This window comes from Crassostrea angulata, chromosome 6 (assembly GCF_025612915.1).
Source record: "Crassostrea angulata isolate pt1a10 chromosome 6, ASM2561291v2, whole genome shotgun sequence".
NCBI classification, from domain to species: domain Eukaryota; kingdom Metazoa; phylum Mollusca; class Bivalvia; order Ostreida; family Ostreidae; genus Magallana; species Magallana angulata.
The window spans coordinates 28,843,590-28,856,089 of record NC_069116.1 but is presented as its reverse complement, the minus strand read 5'-3'; the positions used below and the strand labels follow the sequence as shown (position 1 = coordinate 28,856,089).

The 12,500-nt window shown below is 36.4% G+C and overlaps 1 protein-coding gene across 4 annotated transcripts in view; it reads right to left on the bottom strand.

Moving 5' to 3' along the window:
- Positions 1-8,403: 8,403 nt before the first annotated feature.
- Positions 8,404-12,500, bottom strand: part of LOC128187012 (sal-like protein 1) — a 40,841-nt gene continuing 36,744 nt past the window's right edge. For all 4 annotated transcript variants that reach the window (XM_052857034.1, XM_052857035.1, XM_052857036.1 and 1 more), the window contains one exon: positions 8,404-12,500. This exon is cut by the window's right edge and continues 443 nt beyond it. In XM_052857034.1, the coding sequence (XP_052712994.1) occupies positions 10,065-12,500 (2,436 nt within the window). In that variant the 3' untranslated portion in view covers positions 8,404-10,064.

Sequence of the window (12,500 nt, the reverse complement as noted above, 5' to 3'; positions counted from 1 at the left end):
TGAAAATTATTACACACAGGAAGGAAGTAGATGGCTACGGTTATTGATTCTCGTTCCAGAAAAGTTCTTTTCATCCCCCCATTTCTATTCTTAGTTAACGACTTGGAGTTCCATATTTTCGTTTTATTAAAATATCAATAATAAAAATATCGTTTCTGTTGCAATCCATATATTGGTTTTTTGGTGGGATTTTTTTCTCCCCTGAAAAATGATAACTCCCTACAGGTTGATTAGATGTGATTACTATTAAATGTAATTATGTTCTCATCAAACGCAATCACAGATATCCGTATTACCCAAGTTCAAAGACTATTCAAGTCAAAGTTTAACAGCAGTGTCTGAATATCAAGGCATTGATACTCGATCCCCAAAGCGTGTTCGAAACGTAATCTAGTTATCTTAAGCTCTATAATATGATGTGCAATTAATCATTGTTTATTTGAAATTTTGACCGCCGTTGCCATTTCGTTTATTAATTTTCATTACTTATAGCAATAAATCAAATTATTGGCTTGCATTAACACGCGAAATACCCATTGACAGCACAGCTATCTATAGCATGTTTAGGCATAAAGTCAAGTTTTCAGCTTTCAAACCGGGGAAAAAAGGACTGATTTTTATTTACTTTTTCTCTGGGAAATTTCAATTAAAATATTTATGGTGTAACACACCAGCATCACAAAATGACGTCATTGGTTGGCCATCGATTCCGGGGCTTTCGTGTAATAAGTGCCTATGCTAAATTGTATTGTGACTTCGGTAAGAACACCCTCATTGTCGGTGATTTATCTTCTTATTTTCCTCAAATACATATGTGCTTTTAAATGAAATTATAGTGAATCTCACTCTTAAACTTTCAAGTTTATTTCGAGCAGGGATTTCAATTTCTTTGTTGCAAATTACATAGGATGTGTTGAGCCTCAGGCGAAAGTGACATTTATTCTCATTCAATTACCTGTTACTATAGTAACAATATTCCATTTTAATTTCAAACTTGGTGTAGATAGAATTTGTAACACTGACTGGTATTCCGGAATAAACCCTAATTAACTAAATTATGGCTTTACATTACAGAGGAGCGATAAATCAAACCATATTATGCAATTATTAGCACGAATATCTTTATGCGCGATTTAATTATCATATACACCCCTCTTTGTAGAGTATGGAGTAAAGTCGCTATTTCGGGGATTAGTTATGCAAATGGAAATAATTCTTAGGGACTGGGTGATTTGTTTGTCAAACTAAGTCCCATTAAAATGCCAAAAAACTACACTTTACAAATGACTCAGTCATGAGAAGCTAAGCCACGGGTATTGTTGGACGCAATGGGGGTATTCCACTGACTCACACTGAATAAAAATACGTATATGAAGTTTTTTTAATGTGTATACATCTCTGAGAGAGAGAGAGTGATGGAGTGAGAGAGAGAGAGAGAGAAGAGAGAGAGAACGAGCATGAACGACAAACGGACAAAAAGCAAAGCAACTGAAAAAAAGGATGCATATACATGCAGAGAAATCAACCACCATGCCAATACTAAACAATGACAATTAGATACCTATATGTTTATATATCTTGTTTTGATCTTGCCGCCGCTTATTTTTCCACAACTAATAAACACGTACATATGTACCTGTATATGAGTTGAATACCATCATCATTAAGAGCAACAATACGGTGACTTTGTCAGTGGTGGGAGGTCCTTCTCTCTCCCTTCCGCCATTTGTATTTTATTAGGCCCCCTAATCGAAAACTGGTCGTGGGAAACCGGAGTGTGGACATATGCTGGTAGTGTCGTTTGAATAGGAAGCTGTGTATATTTATACACAGTACAGATAGCCTACTTTGTCCTTAATGTATACTACTGGTTGTCCAACGTCCTAGTAAGGCAATCGATTCAGTTTTTATTTAAAAAAAGTTCATAATATCAGTGGAATGTGTATCGACAAAGAGATCGCAGGCATGTGTGTCAACATTATAGTTATAAAGGGTGAAAAAGTGGTCCAAATTCATGACGGCAAAATAAAAAAAGAAAAGAAAATAAACTCTATTCAAGTCTGATTACACAATTACACAATGTCAACACACGTTTCTGACTGTAACCATACTTGAAAAAAAAAGCAATACTCTTTACATACTGGGAAAAAACTCAATATCAAATAATATACTAACTACATTCACATAAATTGAATGTTTTGATATTAGATATCATGACATCAAAGCAGTATTGTAGCCCCCCCCCCCCTTTGCAAAAACGATAACGAATGAAATAAAACAAAAAAAACTTATCCTTGGCTCCTTAGTGTACGTTATATTAATATTAAAACATCTATTATAATATTGTTAACATAAATGCTTATGAAAAACAATATCAAAATATCTTATAACCTTCACATGATATCAAAGTGTTATTGTAGCCCCCCTTACCCCCCCCCCCCCCCCCACCCCATTGCAAAAAAAAATCCATAAAGAATAGAACAAAATAGCTTGGCCTTGTACTGCGCTCTAAGCTCATTAATTACCGTCGTTTTACGACTTATTCTTTAAGACTGCGCATACTCTTTACATAAAAAACGATTACAGATTTTATGATTTTTTCCAATAATAATGATATTCAACGTCTCTATTTTTTTTCTATGAACGATAAGATATTAATGCGCCATGAAAAAGATCTAAAGAATCTCGAGGAAAAACAGGGCACTAAATTAATACACTCCACAGCACTTGTTATAGGAATATCAACAAAAAGCTATATTTCTTTATACAAAATCACAATGCCTGGCAGATGTGTGTGTGTATGATTACCACATGTATAAGCAATAAGATGTTTTCGATTTTTGTTTTCTTGTGTTGTAAGCAATTTGAAAGTTTTTGAATGAAAAATTATTGCTTTGCACGAAACAATATATACTGACTGACAATCTTCTAAGCGATGCGTTAATACTATGGCAATATGGAACTTTGGTTTTAGCAAAAGTCAGAATGAACAAATATTGTTACTTAATTCTGCTTCTGTAAGTTTGGTGACAATTAAGAACAGGAGTGGGGGTAAAGGCAAAAACCTACCCCCATCCTTTTAGTACATAAATGTATGTGTCGATCTTGAACGATTTTTGATGATTCGATTCCTTTTCACTCTATTTATTATTCTCTATTATACAAGTATGTGTAAAAATAATCAGAATTTTAACTGAAGCTGAAACTAACCAATGTACCTAGATATTATGTGTTGTTATTACACCCATGGTCCACCGTACATACAGCCATGCAATGTCAGACCCAGACTTATTAATAATAACGATGCTGCCACATGACTGATCTGTAACAATCCTGTGATTATGAATATATGCCTGTAATCGAGAGTATTCCCCCAATATTTCATGCTGCGTCATATTTATCAATTTCCTCCAGGGCGGGGTACTTCATTAACTGAGGCATTTATATATTCCCTCTCACGATCGCCAGTGCTGGCCGAGACCAAATCAACTTTGATATTCTTCTATAACTAATATCCGATTAATGGGATTTGTGCGTGGATTTCTATTTGCCGTGTCAGAATTGACAATATTTTACCTAATAACGTTATTAATATTCCTTCATTTAGCCATACCTGTATCCTATTTTCCGTGTCACTTCACTTAGCCTTCATTCATGAAATATGGCTGTTTTATGTGAGGCGAACTTGTATGTTCACATGCTATCAAATGATAAATATTCCTACATTCTAAAAATATGATTTTAAGATATATTAGAAGTGCGACAATGTCTGCGTTGCAATGGGACAATCAAATGTTCTCTAAAGCGCAACGTTTAAGTCATGATCAACGCGTTAAAATGGCCGATATCATAATTCGAAAATAGGACGTCTCGTGAGATATCAATCTTTGAAATCAAATTTTAAGTAGCAATTGACAACAAAGCCTTAATTACTACAGTTTTCAGGAGAGTCCAATTCGAATACAAAAGCTCTCTGAAAAGTCTCGTGGCACCCTCCACGTATTTTTCACCCCGTGGCGGAACCTAAAGCCATTTGATTGGAGAGCCATTTACATAATAATCTTTAACAATTGTTTTGTGCAAAATATAGCGATCTGGGAATTTAGTTGGTCGCCGTTCCATTTGACTATCAAATTGGCGAAAACATCTTTATGAAAATATTCCGTTCTTTACAGAAGTGTTTAATGGGAGTAGTTGATGTCAATTTCCATAAATTCATCGTTTATATTCATAGTTGCTTCTTTAGCCGGCTGAGATGTAATATAGATGAGTAATGGCTTGATTGGGATCAAAATATTCTCGTAATATCATTCATATTCTGAGAACAGATCAGGCCTCCAGCGTCTTGGACATTAAGAACATTTATCTGGGGGAAACAGTCATGTGAAATTTGATTCCCGGCTTTTATCACATCAACAGTCCAAGATTTTCACCAGGATCGACGTCAAACATAATATAATAAAGTCATCTGACTATTACAGATGATGACCAATTCATGTCTCCGAACACTGCTTGCTCTGTTACTGGGAGATTACGGTGTTACATTTTGCAGGGCATTATCTGTTCATATCTTTATGCGAATAGCTTAAGCTTTCTGAAGATTATTTTCAAAAATACATGTGTACGTGTGTTTTGGTGAAATATTTCCCATTTGTCGAATAGTTGAAGTAGGCTAATATTGAACTTGATAGGAATATCCGTCTTCCTTTCCCTTTTTTCTTTTTTTTTTTTAACTTGTATATTTAACTTTGTCAACAAAGCCGAGAAAATAAAGGATATTTCTGCCTCTGTCTGGATCTCTTGAACGATTTTCCAAACTGCATGCTTTCTTTCTTTTGCTTTGAATGAACAGTATTTAAATAGTTTAACCTGTAACAGTTTTGGAGTAGGTCCGTATTCTAGTACAAGACTTGTTTATTTTCTTTGCAGCAACTTCTAAGACTGGAATTAGTTTTTGACCTATAGTCCCGATCGACTTTGTTTTTCTATCTGGCTTCCTAAAACTCAAATTTTAGTTCGTTTTTTTAGATATTTTTATGAATAAAAATTAAATGTGTGATTTTACGAATGATATCCATATAAAATCGCACAAATGTACATCACGTACAATTGGTAAAAATAAAGCTATACCTTTTCCCTGAGGGTTGGGGCTAATTCAGTCACATCGCTTGTCATTAAACAAATTTAGAAACAGTTGCAATATACTTAGAAGCAAGAATATACAAATTAACCTGAAAAGTTCTATAAATAGAATATGTACTTATTTACTCCGCCTACATGAATATATGTATATGTCCATATCGTAGATGACTATACTTCAAAACATACATTTTCTGTTTTTTATAATAGTAAAAAATATAACAATTTTAAGCCATATTGTAAGATACATGTATTCTGAAATCTGACGGATTTCTTTTTTTTTTTTTAACTTGTATATTTAACTTTGTCAACAAAGCCGAGAAAATAAAGGATATTTCTGCCTCTGTCTGGATCTCTTGAACGATTTTCCAAACTGCATGCTTTCTTTCTTTTGCTTTGAATGAACAGTATTTAAATAGTTTAACCTGTAACAGTTTTGGAGTAGGTCCGTATTCTAGTACAAGACTTGTTTATTTTCTTTGCAGCAACTTCTAAGACTGGAATTAGTTTTTGACCTATAGTCCCGATCGACTTTGTTTTTCTATCTGGCTTCCTAAAACTCAAATTTTAGTTCGTTTTTTTAGATATTTTTATGAATAAAAATTAAATGTGTGATTTTACGAATGATATCCATATAAAATCGCACAAATGTACATCACGTACAATTGGTAAAAATAAAGCTATACCTTTTCCCTGAGGGTTGGGGCTAATTCAGTCACATCGCTTGTCATTAAACAAATTTAGAAACAGTTGCAATATACTTAGAAGCAAGAATATACAAATTAACCTGAAAAGTTCTATAAATAGAATATGTACTTATTTACTCCGCCTACATGAATATATGTATATGTCCATATCGTAGATGACTATACTTCAAAACATACATTTTCTGTTTTTTATAATAGTAAAAAATATAACAATTTTAAGCCATATTGTAAGATACATGTATTCTGAAATCTGACGGATTTCTTTTTTTTTTTTTTTTGGTTATCTGAAAAGACTATCTTCGAGAAGACATATTTGTGTCTTTATACACTGTTCGTAGCAAAATAAAGGAAGGATGTGTTTTGTTTTGGGGCCTGAGTCATTATCAAATGGCGCTGTTTTGTCCTTCTTTTCACGTTGTATTTCACGGGTTTTGAAGTTATCCTCAACAGTCTAAAAATGTGACAGATTCTATATTCTAAAACGAACAATTTCTTTCCTCCTCGTCATGGTAATGTTGCTATGTCAACATAAACGGATGATTGAAATATACAAGTTTGGCGCATGCTCAAGTTGTCAGGAGCCGAAAACCAAACGACACGAATGGCTGTATCTCTAGAATATGTTTCAAAACGGATGGAAATTTGAACGCCTTGTATAAAACGCATCATTGTATAATAATAGCTTTTATCAATTACGTTTTGTTTATTTTGGCTCATGATTTATTAAACATCAGGATGTTTACTGGGCGGCTGACTCGGGATCTATGTACAGAAAGTTTCGTCTGTTTCCGAAATATTTCCCCCCAAAAGACGTAAATGATGGATTTTTGTTTGAGTTAAAAAAATAAAAACGAAAGTGAAAGATATCAAAAGAAATGTCCCACTGAAGATGCCTCTGTGTTGACATTTCATAGGTGAATTAATTTGCATGACACGGGGTGTCTTTGATAGCACCGGAAGCAGACGACATTTTTTTTACTTTCATCTCTTCCTCAGCAACTGCTTTTAATTAAAGTATTTTGTATGCAAGATATCTCTTAATCGTTGGCGTACAAACTAATCTGTACAAATAAGACATTGTTAAGCAATGAAATTGCAACTGTGATTCGTTAACATTTATAGACAAAATGGATGAAGACTTAAATCGAAAAAAATCACTACATCGTAGGAGACAAAAACTCCAGAAACTTGCGGCGTCTTGTTAAATGTATTAAAAAATCGTTCGATGAATAAATCATTACAGTTTAGAGATTTATATATGGCGTACTTTACACTTAATTAAGTTTATACAACCTCATTCTGCTTTCGTGACCAGTCCTTAGTACCCTTGCATGCAAATCTATTTTATTATGAGAGGAAGAAACCATTCGTCATGATGTGCAGTCGGAATATCAAAATTACTCCATCGTTATTTTAATCCTTCCTATAGATGAATGTCCATCTTAATATTCAAACAGTTAATGAGAAGTCTGAGCGTACATATTTGATAGGCTGTGGTAAATATCGCGCGCGAGTCCGTCATTTATAACGATGTACTTGGGACCCGTCCATGCATTTCATGTTTCTATGATCTTTGTATCATATATGATGAATGGCAAACCTACATATTATGTGTTATCTCGCTCTCTCTCCTTTTTATCCCTTTTCTCTGATGATCTGTTGAATGATTGCAAGCAATACATCTACTCTGAAATCAAAGCTTTCATTTTCACTTTGTTTTCTTTCCATAATCCTTTTGTCTTATGGTGGTCTCTCCAACTCTATAGCTTTCCTTCTCATTAATTAACATAATTTTAAAATCTTCAGTTTTTTGTTTTTTTGTTTTATTCTAGACCATTGCAGATTTACCGAATCGTGAATTGCTTAGATCGAGTACCGTTAGGTCATTCACACTTCCATAGTGTTAAAAACTCCTCAGATCGCAAAATGTGCATATATACTAGTACACTCCATACATGTCATTATCCTAAATCTTATCGGGCTCCATCTTGGTTTCTAGTAGCGGGAAACTTCTCGAGAAGAATTAATAATTAATTTAGAATTAATCTTCTTCATGAATACTTCGCAATATTATCCATCTGTGAGGGATTTAAAAACAATAAACTAAATCTAGACTCTTTTCCCTCCATTGTTTGAGGGATAAGTTTAACTATCAGTATCATTTTTTAATCAGAGCTTACTACATAAACTGCTGACATGACATCTTAACTTCCGTTGCCTTTTTGTAATTCTTTGTTATTAACACAGACAACCTAGATCTTTTAAGTATCGCCATCACTGCGAGAGTACAATTCAAAGCAAGGGACCAATCTTGAAGTTTTGTATTACTTGATTTACTAATTTGAATTTTTACATTCATTACGAAAACAAGATAATTGTTTGTATCCAAACAGTTACTCCGTACATTGCATTACATATAGGAGTGAAGTACATTGAACTTGTTATCCATTTACTCTTTGATAGGGTTTTCAATATCACTGTTTAATTGTTGCAACGGTGAATATTGCCATTTTCCACTTATCAACAATAATTTGTAAGTAAAGCACAAACAAGCAACTTTAGTATGTATAGATTTTATTTTTTGCTTCATTGCCAGTTGGCAAAAAATCTACAGGTACCCTGGGTTCACTAAGTCATTCAATACATTCGCTGAATTTCGACATTTATCAACTCCCCACTTTTGTAAAGTGTTATAATTATTCAAATTATGTCATCACAGAAAAAATACAGTGTTATCAAATAACATCCTTTTGTAGACAGCAGGACCTAGATTTAAATTCAGAACTCGATAAACTGTGGGAAATATTCAGACATGGATTTCCTTACTTAAAAATCACTTTTTAAACACAGATTTCAGAACATCTAGAATACAAATTAGTTATGGATTTCACAAATTCTATCACAATCTGTCTGGCATCTGCAACATTTTGCACTCTTTACAAAGGTCAAAAGTTCAGATACCTTCTTCATTCATCACGCATGCGTCAAAAACTTTAACAGAATAATTACAGCCGTTTTTGGTCACATATTTGAAAAGAAACAAACAAGTTACACAGAATTCTACCCTCAAAACACTAAAGTCTCTACATAAAACGTTCTACATTATCTTCCCCAGCGTACACTGTCGCGGTTGAGTGGTGGTACAATAATGGTAGTTGTACAGTCGTGTGTAATGTGATATACCCCAGCAGTGAAACGGAAGACACAAAATATTATCCAATAAATAAATTTCATGCACATATCTATATGCTGATGAGATTAAAAAAAAAATCTGGCGAAAATCTCTATTTGCAAATATACTTTCAGCAGGAACAAAATATTATAAGCAGCACCGAAAAACAACAACGCAAAAAGCGATGACGTTTGACTCATACATTAAGCTGATGACGTAGTGAACAGTTTGTTGTAAAGAAATAACAAGGAAAAATATTATGTACAACAATATAGGCTGTAGATATATTCAGTAAGCTCTTGTAATAAAATAACAGAAAAAGCAATAAATCCCTATGTAGACAATCGTATGTACAGTGAAATTAGAGCTATAGGTAAACATTTAACAACTACACGAAACTATTATCACTAATAATATAAAAAATGTAAAAAGTATATAATAATAATTTGGTTTGATGCGTATCAGTTTATATTGGCGTAATGAATACAATGTTACAACCAACTAAGAATCTGCGTAGCAGGAATATACAAACAAGCACTTGTTTTGATTCCTGACAGAAAAAAAAATGCAAAACGCTACTGTAAAACCCGAACATCTTTTCCTACCAAATACATTCGCCCTATGTTTACAGAAAGCGTAATAACGAGGTAGAGATTACTATTACGTCACGTGATATGTCGTTTGATTATCAATGAGATTCGACTAGACTCTTTCCATGCGCAAGACTATTTGCAAAACACAAAATAAACATGCATATATTTTTTGCTGACAAGTAATGAAATTTCAATATAGGATAAGAATCACTTGCAGCAAAAAAACATATAACAGCAAATGCAAACGTATATATTGGAACATAGTAAATGCATCAATTTCTCCTATCTCTGAAATAATTTGGATTTCTTATCATTGTTTATAGGATTTCTGATGCATTCATACACTTTTGCTCAAAGATGATAAATAGTATCATTTAACAACACTACAATGCCTCAGATAGTGGAATGCCTAACACATAACTCACAAAACTGCATCGTCTATCTACCTACAGTTCAAGCAACTATACTCTTTGGGTGCGATTCTGCCCCTTTGAGATGAAAGTTCTGCATGTGGTACTCAAGAGCGGTGGGCGAGGGAAAGTTCTGGTTACACAAGTGACACATGGTCTTCCAGGCCGAGTTCCAGTTGTCCCCAGGGGTGGGAGAAGGTTTGCTGTTATTGTTTGGTGACGTGGAGGAATTTGATTTCATGCTCAGGTCCAGCTCCCCCGATGACGTAATGTTCCCGTTGGTATCACTTTTTCTCCAGGAGTCGGCCTTTAATTCGTGTTCCGAAACCTTGGATCTGGGCGAGGTCAGGTGGTCAGCGTTCAGGGGTAGGGGCATGTGCGCCATGCCACTGGCGAGACTCTGGATCACCGATATCTCGTTCATCTTGTGGGGTGGAACTCCGTTCATAAACGGCGGGAACTGGTACTGAAAGAAATCCGGAGCCCGTGGTGGGAACCCTGTTTGCATAAAAGGGTTCTCTTTGTGTGTCATCATAAATGGAGGTTCGATGGACATTCGGCGTCCTCGGCGAGATGGGCTGTTGTTCCACATATGAGTTCCCATATGGACCTTCAGGTTTCCTTTTGTTGTGAAAGCTTTTCCGCAAACTGTGCATTTGAAGGGTTTGTCACCTGTGTGCGTTCTGATATGAATCTGCAGGGCACTTGCGCTGCTGAAACCTTTCTGGCAAACTTGGCATTGGTGCTTCAGTGGTGTTCTTCGTAGGAACGGTGAGGAATCTTGGGATCCGTTTGACATGCTTCCCCCATTATTTGAGGGGTTACTTCCTGGGGTGCTGACAACGGGGGCAGTGCTGACTTGTCTTTCCTGGCCATTGGTCTCTGGGACCTTAGGAGACGCTTCAGAGGGGGATTGGTCCTCGATTTTTTTCTCTTCTGTTGCTGAATCATTAGAATTGTCCTCGTTTTCTGGATTTTCGCTGCTGTTGCTATTATTGCTGAAGGAATTGGGAAGGTCGCGTATTTTGTGTGTCAGCATGTGTTGCTTCATGTTCCCTTTGGTGGTAAATGATCGATCGCACACTTCGCATTTGTAAGGACGCTCTTTTGTATGACTACGATAATGAATGTCCAGTGCACTGCGGCAAGCAAATGTCTTGAAGCATATATTACAGGTGGTGCTCAGTTTATCGCCGCCCATCATAAACCCGTTAGAACTTCCACCATCACTGTTAACAGACAAAGCTGGTGTCCCTGGTTTGCTGTCGTCTGCTGACACATTTTCTTCCGAATCAGAAAGATCAGCGTTGTCCTCAAAAGATTTCTTCCCCATCTGAGATGGTTGTGGAAATCCATTCAGTCCAAATGGATTATATCGATGGTTGGCCATGGAGGAGTCGATGGCTCTCACGCGTTCCTCGAGGGCTGCAAGGGAGGTGTTGTATTGTGGAATTGGTCCCAGTCCCGGGATGCCAGGGGAGAACATGCTAGATGAGGGGTATCCTGAAAAACTCTCGTCTTCTGTATTCGGAGAAGCAGATCTAGCTGAACCCTTTGATGCGTTGGATTTTGTTGACTCTGGCCTGGTGGGACGATCGCTTGTTTGCTCTCGTTTCACTTCTTCATCACGTCTTTCTTCATTTATTTCATCAGTACGTTCGTCGTCGTGTTTGCTCATTTCATGTTCATCATGACTCTGTTCGTCCATGAATTCATCATCCATATCTCTTGAAACATCTCTGTCGTCCATCATTTCCTCTTCGTATCTTTTTCTTTGCATTTGGTAAGTTGGAGAAGTTTTGCTCAAGTCCAGCTCCCTTTCCGGTTCTGGTCTGAAGGAAAGATCAAAAGGTCGGTGACCCCATTCCATTGGTCTTGGAAAGTTTCCGAATGCTTTAAAGTGAGACATATCAGGCATTGGCGGCATTCCTGGCAAGCTAGCGTGACTTCGTATATGCTGTTGTAAAACCAAAAGGTTGGTGAAGCTTTTGTGACAAACTGGACATTGGTGCATCATCCTGATTGGTGGCTTCATGCGATGAACACCCATGTGAGTTTTCAGGTTCCCCTTCGTTGTAAAAGCCCGCCCGCAAATCTTACATTTATACGGTCTTTCGCCGGTATGGATGCGATAATGCATTTGGAGAGCGCTTTTGCAGCTTAGAACACGGTGGCATATGACGCATTGGTTGGGATCAGACACTTTGTTTTCCAAGTTGTCGACGAGCTGTTGGAGTTTGGACGTCTCTGAGCGATCAATCTCCATGTACTGCTCCAGATTTTCGTCATGGTCGATCAGTTTGGTTGGCAAGATGGAGTCACGTGAGGAGTAACTCCCACTAGATGGCGTCAGAGGAGGAGGAGGCTGCGCCGCCGGATGTGGTGAAATGAGAGGGAATTGACTAGAGGGACGACTCATTTTGGGCTGGGATTCGATCGGACTGGTTGGCTCGCGTTTGATTGCAGTCGAGAGGGGTGT